At 39.5% G+C, this 13,250-nt stretch overlaps 1 protein-coding gene across 2 annotated transcripts in view; it reads left to right on the top strand.

Moving 5' to 3' along the window:
* The window catches only part of CUTC (cutC copper transporter), a 32,710-nt gene continuing 19,460 nt past the window's right edge, over positions 1–13,250 (top strand). The window contains exons 1-5 of one of the 2 annotated variants that reach the window (XM_049855568.1): positions 1–170; positions 2,958–3,029; positions 6,362–6,421; positions 11,397–11,606; positions 12,721–12,756. In XM_049855568.1, the coding sequence (XP_049711525.1) occupies positions 110–170; positions 2,958–3,029; positions 6,362–6,421; positions 11,397–11,606; positions 12,721–12,756 (439 nt within the window). In that variant the 5' untranslated portion in view covers positions 1–109. The remainder of the gene's footprint in view (positions 171–2,957; positions 3,030–6,361; positions 6,422–11,396; positions 11,607–12,720; positions 12,757–13,250) is intronic. The other variant, XM_049855569.1, reaches the window with a different exon arrangement.

The following is a 13,250-nucleotide window of genomic DNA, read 5'->3' on the forward strand; positions in this document are numbered from 1 at the left end:
CGCGCAGGGGCGCGCGCAGCCGTTGAGGACGCGCCTCGCGGGTCGCGCGCGCCGAAGCTCAGACTAAGTGGAAGTTAAAGACAGACAGACGAGGGAGCAGTGCGTCGGCATGAAGAGGCAGAGGGCGTCCTCGCAGCGGAAGCCGGCGCGGATCCCGTCAGGGAAGGCCGGTGCGGAAAGTGGCGGGGGAGGGGGTGGTCGGCGGACTCAGCTCCCTGGGGCGGGCCGGCTAGCGTCCCGGCCTGGGGATTCCCCGCAGTGTCCTCAGCTCCAAACGTGAGGAAACGAGGGCCCTGAGAAGGGGCGTGTAGCGGGAGTGGCCCGCTGCTCTGGAGCCAGACGTTGTGGGTTCGAATCCCGACGCCACCACGTACTGTAGTGCCACCTTGTTCACATCGGTTAACTTCTCTCAGCCTCACGTTTCCCATCTCCACTTGAGGATACCGGCACACGCCTTACCGCCGCATCGTTGTGATAGTTAAATGTCAAGCGCTGAGCACAGTGCCTAACCCGGTGATCGCTCCTACGACGGGGGTGGGGGTTGTCCCCAAAGCCACACAGCAACGAAGTGGCAGAGTTTGTGGTTACTCCAAGCCAAAGTAGGGTGGCAGGTGACAGGGAATTTGGCAAATCCCTCTTCTTCCTGAGTGAACTTTTGGTTCCTCCAGACTATCGGTTCTCCAACTGCTTGATCTCAGAACTCCTTTACCCCCCGAAAATTTACTGAGGACCTCAAAGCTTTTATTTATATGGGTTATATCTATTGTATTAGAAATTAAAACTCAGGGATCTAAAAAATATTAATTCGTTAGTAAATAACAGTAAATCCCATGTAAATTTTTTTTGAAAAAACCACTTTTATGAAAAAATAAACATTTTCAAAAACAAAATTTAAGAAGTGCAAAGAGTGGCGATGTTATTGCATATCTCCCTAATATCTGGCTTAATGGAAGACAGCGGGATTCTCACGTTTGTTTCTACATTCAATCTGACACGTCCGGTAGCCTGCTGAAAATGCCACTCTACACTTGTGAGAAGATGAGTGAAAAAGGCAAATAAAGGCTTAGTATTATTACGAAAGATCCCTGGGTGGCACAAATGGTTTGCCTCAGCTGCTAATCTAAAGGTTGGCTGTTTGAAGGCATCCAGTGGCACACTGGAAGGAAGGCCTGCCTCCCGGTCGTCTGCTAAATCTCATGGAGCAGTTCTGCTGTGTAACACATGGGGTCGCCATGAGTTGGAATTGATTGGACAGCAGTGGGTTTGGTTTATTATTATGAAAATAATTTCCACTCCACAGATGTCTTGGAGACCCAGAAAAGCTAACTGGACTACCATACCTTGAGAACAGCTCAGAACAAATGTCTTTTCTTTCTCTGATCTCTTAAGTAACTTTTCTTATGACAACTGGCTTACCCTGCCTTCTGTCGTAGCCTTTTGTGTACATCTCCACCCTTTCCTGGCCAGGGTCCTTTCATGTGTGAGGCAAGTGGTACCCCTGCAGCATTGTCCAGTTAGATTGACCTGACAGCTGGGGTGGGTATCAGGAAACCCAGGGAGTCATGCGGTGCTGTTGGTTAAGAGCATGGAGTGGCACTTAACTCTTTCACAGTTTTTGGAACTGATTGTCTTCTTTTAAATAAATAGAGTTGCAGTCTGATGCTAGTAAATGATAACTTTTTGTTTTGTTTGTTAAAAATGGATTTTTTTTAATTATAAAAACAATACTAGGTAGAAAAATTCAAGCAATACAGAAAAATATAAAAGAGTAAAAAATTCCAAATCCCACCACCTAGTAATAACCACTATTAGTATGTGCTGAACATCCTTTCAGGTATATTGCATGCAAGTGTGTGTTCTGTATTCTTAATTTAAAAAAAATTATGTGCTTAACTTAGAAAAATTTCTAAACTATTTACAGCAAACTTTTTAGTGTAAATACATGATTTTTTTTAATGAATTTGTAATTACTCAGCCTTTAGTAAATATTTGAATGACTGTTGTATACCTTGGTAGACACTGCTTGCTGCAGGTAATAAAGATTTCTCATATAAAGATCTTACTTAGGAACTTTTAGATCAAGTAGAAGTGATCAGGCACCTATCTACAAAAACAATAATGAGAGGTAGAAAGTAATTCATGTATTAAAGAGGAGCCCATTACTGTTTTAAACAGGAACATTTAATTCGTGAAGAGTTTATATGAGTTTAAAAGAGGGAGATGTAATATCTTACCTTGGGAGAGATGGAAAATCATGGAAATGTGATTTGAAGTGAGCCTTGGAAGATTTTAGCATTCAAAGATGGAGCTGGAAGGACTTCGTGGGCTGAGGAAGTAGCATAAACAATAGCAAGGGTGGCAGTTGAGGGAAACGGGAATCATATAGAGGAAATAGTGTGTTGTTTGTTAATGATAACAACTAATATTTTTGGATGCTTAGTAGGTGCTGTGTACTTTACATGAATTATCTCATGTAAGTCTCACTACTGAGAGGTAGGTGCTAAAACCTATGCTATCTTATAGAAAACCGAGGCTTAGGTTAAGTAACTTGTCTAGGATCTCACAATAAGTAAGTGGTAGGGTCCAGCTTTGAACTCAGTCCCTGCTCTTGAACACGTTCCTTAAAAACAAGTTTAGACATATGTGGCAGGCATTGAGAAGCACTGAAAAAATCCAAGCTAGAATGTGGTAAGGAGGCCTGTGTTTAGGAAGATTGATTTGGCATTCAGTGTATATTTTCCTCAATATTTCATAAGTATATGTTTGTATACCGGTTTCACAGTTATCAGTTTAAAAATTAACATGGTATTTCGTTGCATTTATGGGTTCTAGTGTGCTTATCTACCTCCCTGTTATTGGACATTTGGATTTTGGCAGCAAAATATAAACTATTTGTGTTAGATTGTTCTGGATAGATAGTGCCTTCATGAATTTACATTGCTCCCCGTTTATTTTAGGAGCAGAAAGTGGATTTCTCATGGAAGTGTGTGTTGATTCAGTTGAGTCAGCTGTGAACGCAGAAAGAGGAGGTAAGAGAAATTAGAGAATGAGTGACAGTTGGCAACCCTTTTGAGAGTCTTAAAATGAATCCTATGAAGTGGCACTGAGAGCCCTTGTGATCTCTAAAGACCTTAGTAACCCTTTCAAAACCAAACAACTACAAAACCTACTGGAAAATTATGATCTAGTCTTACCTGCTAGTGGGTCACATTTTGAGTCAAGTGTCCACAAGAGTGATCTTAATCACTAATTTCATTTTCTATTGAACGTAGCAAAGATTTAATTTTCAAACCATTGATTTAACAATTTCAGAGATTTGTTGCCATTTTCATCAGGCCTTTTAATATTTTATGTATGTAGATGTATATGTATACACATATATGTATTTTTAAACATTATCCTTTTTTAACCTTTGTTTCTTTTGCACTCTGTCTTAGGTGTTTAGTGCTGCTATAATAATATAACAAATGGGTGGCTTTAACAAAGAGAAATTTATTTTCTCACAGTTTAGGAAACTAGAAGGCCAAATTCAGGGTGCTGGCTCTAGGGGAGGGCTTTCTGCCTGTCAGTTTGCTGGAAGGTCCTTGTCTCTTTTAGTTTCTGCTCCTACCCATCTCTGCTTCCTAGTTTACTTGATTTAAGACATACCCTACTTTAACCCTGTTTCATTAACATAACAAAGAAACCCATTCTCAAAATAGGATTATAAACACAGGAATAAAGGTTAGGATTTACAACACATATTTTTGGGGGACACAGTTCAATCTGTATATGCTCTTGAGCTTGCTTTGATAGGAAGCATTGAAATTTCCTTATCTCAGGATTACGATTTTTTTCTTTTTCTTTTAGCTTTTTATTATTAAAACTTTCAAATATATAAAAATGTAGGGAGAATAGTACAATGAACCCCTATGTACGTATCACTCAGCTTCAGTCATTTTCAGCATATGGCCAGTCTTGATTCTTCTATACCAGGGGTTAGCAAACTTCCTGTAAGAGCCAGATAGTATATATTTTCAGCTTTGCTGTCCACATTTGATCTTTGTTGCCTTTTCTTTTTTTTAACAATCTTAAAAAAAAATGTAAAAACCATTCTTAATTTGGCAACAAAAAGGAATGAGATACTGATACATGCTATAACATGGATGAACTTGAAAACACTGTGCTAAGTCAAATAACATCAGTCACAGAATACAGCATATTGCATGTATCCATTTATATGAAATGTGCAGAAAAGGCAAATCTGTGGGAACAGAAAGTAGATAAGTGATTGCCCAGGTCTGAGGGGCATGGGGAAAGAGGGGAGGTCACTGCTAGAGGGCACAGGGTTTCTTTCTGGGGTAATGAAAATTGTATAAAATTGATTACATAATCACTTGTGGTGGTATTCGTTACACAACTCTGTTAATATAATAAAAACCATTGAATTGTGCACTTCAGATGAGTGAATTGTATGTAAATTATGTCTTAATAAAGCTGTTATTAAAAAAAAAAAAAGGATTCTTAGGATGCAAGCCATAATGAAAACAAGTTGTGCATGGGCCTCTGGCCTCCAGGCCAGTTTGCTGATCCCTGATCTACTTTTACTCCCCTCGACCCCAGATTATTTTGAGGCAAATGGAATATTTGATGCGAAGACATGTTTTATGTGTTTTAATCCATTGTAGTTACTCTTATTATCGATGCTCAAATGTCTTGTCTTTGGCCAGTAGAAGCCTCTTCAAGTTGGTTCCTGAAACCTTTTGACATGACCCAAGCAGTCTGATAGTTTTTTCTAGCATTTTCTTATTCTTGTAATGATCTTGATTTAAGCTGCACAAAAGTAACTTGTGTGGTGCCTGGGGTCTTAAAAGCCTGCAAGTAGCCATCCCAGGCACGACAATTGGTCTCTATTTACCTTGTGCAAACAGTGGAAGAAGGAGAAGGAGAGTCAGGAATAGGAGGATATGGAATGTGCAGCTAATTGCCCCCAGGAGCAACTTCCTCCTTTGCTGTGAGACTGGAAGAACAGGATGGTTCCTGGATACCATTACTGAACATTTTGATCAAAGATTCCATAGAAGAATCCTGTTCAGGAGGGAGAAAATGGCAGAACAGGATTTCAAATTCTCATGAACTCCAGACTTCCTGGAGCAATGAAGGTTAATGAACCCCTGAAACTATTGCCTGGACGTAATCTTTAAACCTTAAACCAAAAATATCCCTTGAAGTCTTAAAACCAAACTGTGGTTTACCTTAACTAGTGAAAAGTGTCTACCTTGAGCGTTATGCTCTTTTCAGAACTGTCTGTAGGTGGGCAAATTGATAACAGCAACTCAAAAGATTAGATAGACACTTTAGGGGTTATACGTTAATAGGGAGAAACAACTCAGAAAAGGAGGGTGAGAATGGTTGCACAACTTAGAGAATGTAATCGGTGTCACTAAATGGTACATGTAGAAACTGTTGAATTGGTATATGTTTTGCTATGTATATTCTCAGCAATAACAAAATAATTAAAATTAAAAAAAAAAGATAACGTGCCTTTTTCTTAGAATAATAAAGACTCCCTAGGAACAGATTGTATATTATCAACAAAGAGAGATCCACTATGGTCAATCCTGAAACTTCTATTTTATTCTAAGTTACTTCTCTTTGGATGGAGAGGCAAATTTTAAGGGGCTTACCAAAATGCTCCTTAGAAGCAAGGATGGCGAGACTACACCTCACGTACTTTGGACGTGTTAGCAGGAGGGATCAGTTGCTGGAGAAGGACATCATGCTTGGTAAAGTAGAGAGTCAGCGAAAAAGGGGAAGATCCTCAACGAGATGGATTGACACAGTGGCTACAACAGTGGGCTTAAGAATAACAGTGATTATGAAGGTGGCACAGGACAGGGCAGTGTTTTGTTCTATTGTACATAGGGTTGCTATGGGTCAGAACCGAGTTGACAGCACCTAACAACAACAACAACACACACAGGAACCCTGTTGGCACAGCTACTAACCAAAAAGTTGGCTGTTCAAATCTACCATCTGTTCCATGGGAGAAAGATTTGGCAGTCTGCTTCAATAAACATTTCCAGCCTTGGAAACCCTATGGGGCAGTTCTGTCTGTCCTACAGGGTTTTGATATGAGTCAGAATGAACTAGATGGCAGTGGGTTTAGTTTGGTTTGGGTTTAGCTTAGCTTGAATTAACTCTTTAAGTTTGACTCAGTAACATTGTGGGTTGCAAAATATAGTTGGGTTAGTTTTTGTAATTTGATTTCTCTCAGATAATTTCTGACTCTTTGTTCTGTATTTGGAAAAAATATGTAAGGAGTTTGCTATTAATAAGAGCTTATTTTGGACAAAATTTTTGAGCAATGCTTTTATCACAGGTGCCGGTCGGATTGAATTATGTTCTGGTTTGTTGGAGGGAGGAACCACACCCAGCATGGGTAAGTGTCCATATTTCACAGCGTTCTCCTAAGAATTTGTAGGGCCTGCAGGCAGTTGATATTCAGTTTCATTGGGGTCCTTTACTGGTGTAATGTCAACTGTGTTATGGATATTTTATCAGTTAGGCATACTTAAGGTTGTAGATAATGGAAAATCTATCAAAGACTTGATCAAATAGTTTTTTTCCCCCTCCATATATCAAAAAGTTCAAAGGTAGGTAGTTGCCGTTAACATCAGTTCATCTGCTCTGTGTTAACATCAAGGACCCAGGGTGTTTTTTTTTTTTTAAATCTTTCCATTCTGACATCCTTGGTATACTGGCTTTTGTCTTTATTTCTCCCCTCCTGGTCTTTGTGCTATTGTTGTCATACATTTTACTTCTATGTATGTTGTAAGCCCCACACTACATCGTTCTTATTTTTATTTAAAGAGCGAATCATTTCTTAATGTGATTTAAATTATAAGAAAACATATAAAAAACAAAAATCAAACCTGTTGTTGTTGAGTCAGTTCAGACTCATAGCAACCCTATAGGACAGAGTAGAGCTACCCTCTAGGGCTTCCAAGGAGCAGCTGGTAGATTCAAACTGCTGACCTTTTGGTTAGCAGCCGAGCTCTTAAGCACTGCGCTGCCAGGGCTCCAGGAAAACATATATATGTGTGTGTGTTTATGTATGTATGTATATATATATATATATATTTCCATATGGTTACCCTTTGTGATGCTCTTCATTCCTTTATGTAAATCCATATGTCCACCTGGTTTTATCTTCTGGGCTGGAAGTACTTCCTTTAGCCTTTTTTGTAGCTCAAGTATGCTGGTGATGATATCTTTCAACTTTTGTATGTCTGAAAACATCTTTATTTCTCCTTCATTTTTTAAAGATATTTTTGCTGAATGAGAATTCTAGGTTGACAATTTTTTCCTTTCCGCATTTTTAAAGATGTTTTTCCATTATCTTCTTGCTTGCATTGTCTTTGAAAAGAAATGTGCTATTACCCATGTCTTTCTCCTTCTCAGCATATCTCTTTTCTCTGGTTGTTTTTAAGATTTTCTTTTTATTCCTAGTTTTCAGCAATGTGATTTTTTTTTTAAACAGACTTTATTTCTTAGAGCAGTTTTAGGTTTACAGAAATACTGTGCAGACAGTACAAACATTTCCCGTTTATGCCCTCCTCCCTGCACTTTGTTGCTCCTATTAACATCTTGCATCCCTGTGGTACATCTGTTACAGTCGATGAGCCAGTATTGTTAACTAAAGTCTGTAGTTTACACTGGGGTTCACTCTTTGGGTATTGACAAATACTTAGTGTCATGTGTTCACCATTAGAGTTTCACAAAATAGTTTTCACTGCCCCAAAATTGCCTTGTGCTTCGCCTAATCATCCCTTCCCTGGCCCCCTGGCAACCACTGTCTCTATAGTTCTGGCTTTTCCAGAATGTCATATAACTGTAATCGTATAGTATGTAGCTTTTTCTGACTGGCTTCTTTAATTTAGCAGTGTGCATTTAAGGTTCCTCCATGTCTTTTCTGGCATAATAGCTCATTTCTTTTTACTACTGAATCGTACTCCATTGTGTGGATATATAGAAACCCTGGTGCTGTAGTGGTTAAGCACTATAGCTGCTAACCAAAAGGTCAGCAGTTTGAATCTACCAGGTGCTCCTTGGAAACCCTGTGGGGCTGTTCTTCTCTGTCCTATAGGGTTGCTATGAGTTGGAATCAACTCGATGGCAGTGGGTTAGATTTTGTTTTTTGGTTTTTGGTATTGATATATCACAGTTTGTTTATTCATTTTATCCATTCACCTATTGAAGGACATCATGGTTTCTTCTAATTTTTGACAATTACAAATAAAGCTGCATTCATGTACAGGTTTTTATGTGAACATATGTTTTAATCTTATTTGGGTAAATACCTAGGAGTGCAGTTGCTGGATTGAACAGTAAGTCTGTGTTTAGCTTTGTGAGAAATTGCCAGACTGTCTTCCGAAGTGGCTGTACCGTTTTGCATTCCCATCGGAAATGAATAGAGTTCCTGTAAGCAGTCTGATTTTGATGTACCTGGATGTGGCTTTCTTAATATTTTTTGGATCTGTGCATTTATCTTTTTCATCAAATTTGGAAATTTTTCTGCATTCAGATTTTTTTCTGTCTCCTCCTCCCTTTTTCAGAGACTTCAGCTTCATTTATATCAGGCTGCTTGATGTTGTCCCACAACTCACTGATGAGTTTTTTTTTTTTCTTCTAATGTCTTTTCTCTATGTTTCATTTTGGACAGTCTCTATTGCTGTGTTTTTCATGTTTACTAATCTTTAATCTGCAGTGTCTAATCTGCTGTTAATGCCATCTAGTATTTTTTTCATCTCACACATTGTAGTTTTCCTCTCTAGAAGTTTGATTTGAGTCTCTTAAGTTTTTGAACATATGGAATAAAGTCGTAATAGCTGTTTTAATGACCTTGTCTGCTAATTCTAATATCTATATCAATTCTAGGTGGTTTTGCTTGGTTGATTTATTGCCTTGTGGTATATTTTCCTGACTGGTAATTTTTTTATGCCAGACATTGTGAATTTTACTTTGTTGGCTACGAGATATTTTTGTCTCCCTATAAATATTCTTGAGCTATATTCTGGCATGTGGTTAGGTGGCTTGGAAACAGTTCAGTCCTTTTGGGTCTTGCTTTTAAGATTTGTTAGGCAGGTCTGGAGCAGTGCTCAGTCTAGAGCTAATTATTCCCCACCGCTGAGGCAAGACTCTTCTGTTTACATTACCCAACGTCTCATGAATCTTGAGATTTTCCTGTCTGACTGGTGGGAACAGGCATTATTTCTAGCCCTTCGTGGATGTCAGGCACTGTTTCTTCTAATCCTCTTCAGTAGTTCTTTCCCTGGCCCGTATAAGTTACCTTGCATGCATGCACACATCAGTACTTCGCTGAATATTTGAGAGAGGCTCTTTGCAGATCTCTAGAGTTCTCTTTCTGTCCTCTGTGGTACCCTGTCCTGTAAACTGTAGCCACCTGGGTCTTCCTAGAATCTCAGCTCTGTCTTCTCAACTCAGAGAATTCTCTGGGCCCCACCTGGCTTCCACCTCCTTGCACTGTGACCTGGAAACTCTAAAGGCTGTTATCTGAGTCAGTCACAGGGCTTACCTCATTTGTTTCCCATCTTTCAAGACTCACTGTCCTTATATGATGTCCAGTGTCTTGCAAACCATTGTTTTATACATTTTGTCCATTTTAGTTATTAAAGGCAGGAGGGTAAATCTAGTCTCTGTTATTCTGTCTGGGCCAAAAGCAGAAGTCCCTCTCTGAATTTTTGATTCCTAAGATATGCTACTCTGAGATTGATAAAAACATTTGATATAAAAGTTTATATGGCAGCCTTTTGAAATCTTCTCACTAAAGGAGGACATTCCCTGGCCATTCTAAAATCTCTAAAAGGTATCTGTAGACAGTGCAGTTTGTGTTCTGCAACACCAATCAGGATTCATTGCTTGGTACTGGGATTACTGCTACCCCATGCAATATTCAGGTTTGTTTAGCAAAGAAGAAGATGGAAATTCATGTTGAGTAAACAACTAATAATGCTTGCTACAGATCTTAAATTATTGGAAGTTTCTGAGCTAGCCACAAATTGTGTCATATTTGGGTACTTTTATTCATAGATTTTTGTATAAAATCACAAATAAGTAGAACTTTGCCCTCTTTTACATATCTTTCAAAAAAATTCTGTGCTAAATTTCTTTGTCCACTTAGGGATCATAAACTCTGAAACATTTTAACTATCTCTATAAAACTAAAAACAAACCCCTTTCCACCGAGTTGATTCCTATTCATGGAGACCCCATGTTTTAGAGAGTAGAATTGCTCCAGAGGGTTTTCTTGGCTGTGACTTTTACGGAAGTAGATCTCCAGGCCTTTCTTCTGCAGAGTGGCTAGGTGAGTTCAACCTGCCAGCCCTTACGTTAGCAGCCAGTCACAAACCGGTTGCAGCACTCAGGCACCAACCACCTCTTTACAAAAAAAAAAAAACCCAATCTATTGCTGTCAAGTTGACTCTGGCTCACAGTGACCCTATAGGACAGAATAGAGCTGTCTCATAGCGTTTCCAAGGAGCAGCTGGTGAATTCGAACTGCTGATCTTTTGGTTAGCAGCTATAGCACTTAACCACTGTGCCACCAGGGCCCCATGCCAGACTCAAAATATCCGTTGCCGTCGAGTTGATTCCGACTCATAATGACCCTGTAGGACAGAGTAGAACCACCTCATAAAGTTTCCAAGGAGCACCTGGTGGATTCGGACTGCCGACCTTTTGGTTAGCAGCCATAGCTCTTTACTACACCACCAGGGTTTCCAGGGCCTCATAGACCAACCATTGCCGTCAAGTCAATTCTGACTCATAGTGACCCCACAGGACAGAGATCTGCCCCATAGAGTTTCCAAGGAGTGCCTGGTGGATTTGAACTGCTGACCTTTTGGTTAGCAGCTGTAGTGCTTAACCACTACACCACCAGGGTTCCCACCAGGGACTTTTCGTGTTTTAAATAGAGTGGCAATCACTTAGAAAGCAGAAACTAGATCTTAGGGAATCCACTGGCAGAAGATTGAGCCTGACAGTTATTACACTTTGAAATGTCACATGCTAGTCAAAGGGATTGGAGTCATAAGGTTTTCATTGAGTCAGCTAACAAGTGCTTTTAAAGTGCAGTTATCTCCCTTCTATTTTCCAAGTTGCTCTTTTTTACGCGTGACTTTCTTATTAGTTAACTTCTACCATATACACATTTTTCTTCTCAGTGTCCTCCTTCATCTAGATCCATCTTTCTTATGATTTCTTCAGTCATTTCTTCCTTTTCTTTTGGAAGCGATATTCAAGAGCAAATTTAAAAGATCAATAATATTTTATTGACTTCCTTGAATTTTTAGCTCACATTTAAATTTTGATTAGCCTGCTCTCTGTTCTTGTAGGTGTCCTTCAAGTAGTGAAGCAGTGTGTCCAGATCCCAGTTTTTGTGATGATTCGGCCACGAGGAGGTGATTTTTTATATTCGGATCGTGAAATTGAGGTGATGAAGACTGATATTCGTCTTGCCAAGCTGTATGGTGCTGATGGTTTGGTATTTGGGGCATTGACTGAAGATGGACACATTGACAAAGAGCTGTGCATGTCCCTTGTGGGTAAGAATTTTGTACCTGAGACCAGTCTCTAATAATGACTGAATGTATATACCCAATGTGGAAAAACGTGATCACAAAACTGACTTTTCAATTATACATGCAGGCATTTAAGCTAGCCTCGCCATTTTGAACAGTAGTGATATAGATGTTTGGGGTAGAGGGTATATGTGGCCTCCACACTCTCCTTAGTTTCTGTAGTTCGGGTTCTGCTGTGTTCCTGTAGGGTCTAATGGTCGTTTACCTTGATTCATTTAACCACTACACCAAAAACTTCAGAAGGTATTACAGTTGGTAAGGGTGAGGAGATGGGGAGAGGACAGAAGCAAACTACCAATATTACTACGCCAAAATATTTCTTGAAGATTCTCATGATTTAAATAATGAATTTAATGATGTAGTTGTCAGAGTGTAAGCGTTTTATCTGGTGCCTCTAAGGTGTGAATAACCAGTTTTGTTTTGTTTTTTTAATTTTTATTGTGCTTTAAGTGAAAGTTTACAAATCAAGTCAGTCTCTCATACAAAAATTTGTATACACCTTGCTATATACTCCTAGTTACTCCCCCATAATGAGACAGCACACTCCGTCTCTCCACCCTGTATTCCCCATGTCTATTCAGCCAGCTTCTGTCCCCTCTGCCTTCTCATCTCCCTTCCAAACAGGAGCTGTACACATAGTCTCATGTGGCTACTTGAGCCAAGAAGCTCACATCTCACCAGTATCATTTTCTGCCTTATAGTCCAGTCCAATCCCTGTCTGAAGAGTTGGCTTTGGGAATAATAACCAGTTTTTTATATGGAAATCAGAGATTAGTGGAAAGATAAGACTTTAGAATTTGTAAGAATGCCGTTTTATTATTATTTTAATTCACTGTCTTCTTAGGAGAAGAAACTATTAAAAAAAAAAAAAAAAAGCCCAGCTTAGCGTGGAGAATTCTGTATGTAAAAAAACCCCCAAACCTACTGCCCTCGCATTGATTCTGACTTACAGCGACCCCACAGGGTTTCCAAGGCTGTAAATCTCTATGGAAGCAGACTGCCACATCTTTCTCCCGAGGTCTGTATATAATAGTAATGATCTCTTCATTCATGTTGTTCTGTGACTTTCTTTTAATAGCTATTTGCCGTCCTCTGCCAGTGACTTTCCACCGAGGTGAGTCATTTCCATTTTAGAAGTTCTCTTGAACAGTGTCAGTTTTCTAATTTCTCAGAATGCCACAACCTTTTATGGAACAAAATTCCGTAGATTTACAGTGTTACTGGTTGGTTTCTTTATATTGATCTTGGGACAAAAAAGGTGTAAATTTAGAGAAGTACAATTTCTAAAGTCTTAAAAAAAAAAAAAAAAAGCCTTAGTTATGAAAAATGGAGACCCTGGTGACATAGTGATTAAGTGCTACGGCAGCTTAACCAAAAGGTTAGCAGTTTGAATCCACCAGGCGCTCCTTGGAAACTCTATGGGGCAGTTCTACTCTGTCCTATGGGGTCGCTGTGAGTCGGAATCAACTCAACGGCAATGGATTTGGTTTTTAGTTATGAAAGGTGGTTAAAAGTAGGTATTGCAGGGGAGGATGTAACAGAGAGGGAGAGAGTGAGCCTGCCTGCAAATGCAGGTGCCTGTCATAGCATTCCAAGGAAGAATCCTGA

Source organism: Elephas maximus, chromosome 16, assembly GCF_024166365.1.
Source record: "Elephas maximus indicus isolate mEleMax1 chromosome 16, mEleMax1 primary haplotype, whole genome shotgun sequence".
In the NCBI taxonomy this organism is placed as follows: domain Eukaryota; kingdom Metazoa; phylum Chordata; class Mammalia; order Proboscidea; family Elephantidae; genus Elephas; species Elephas maximus.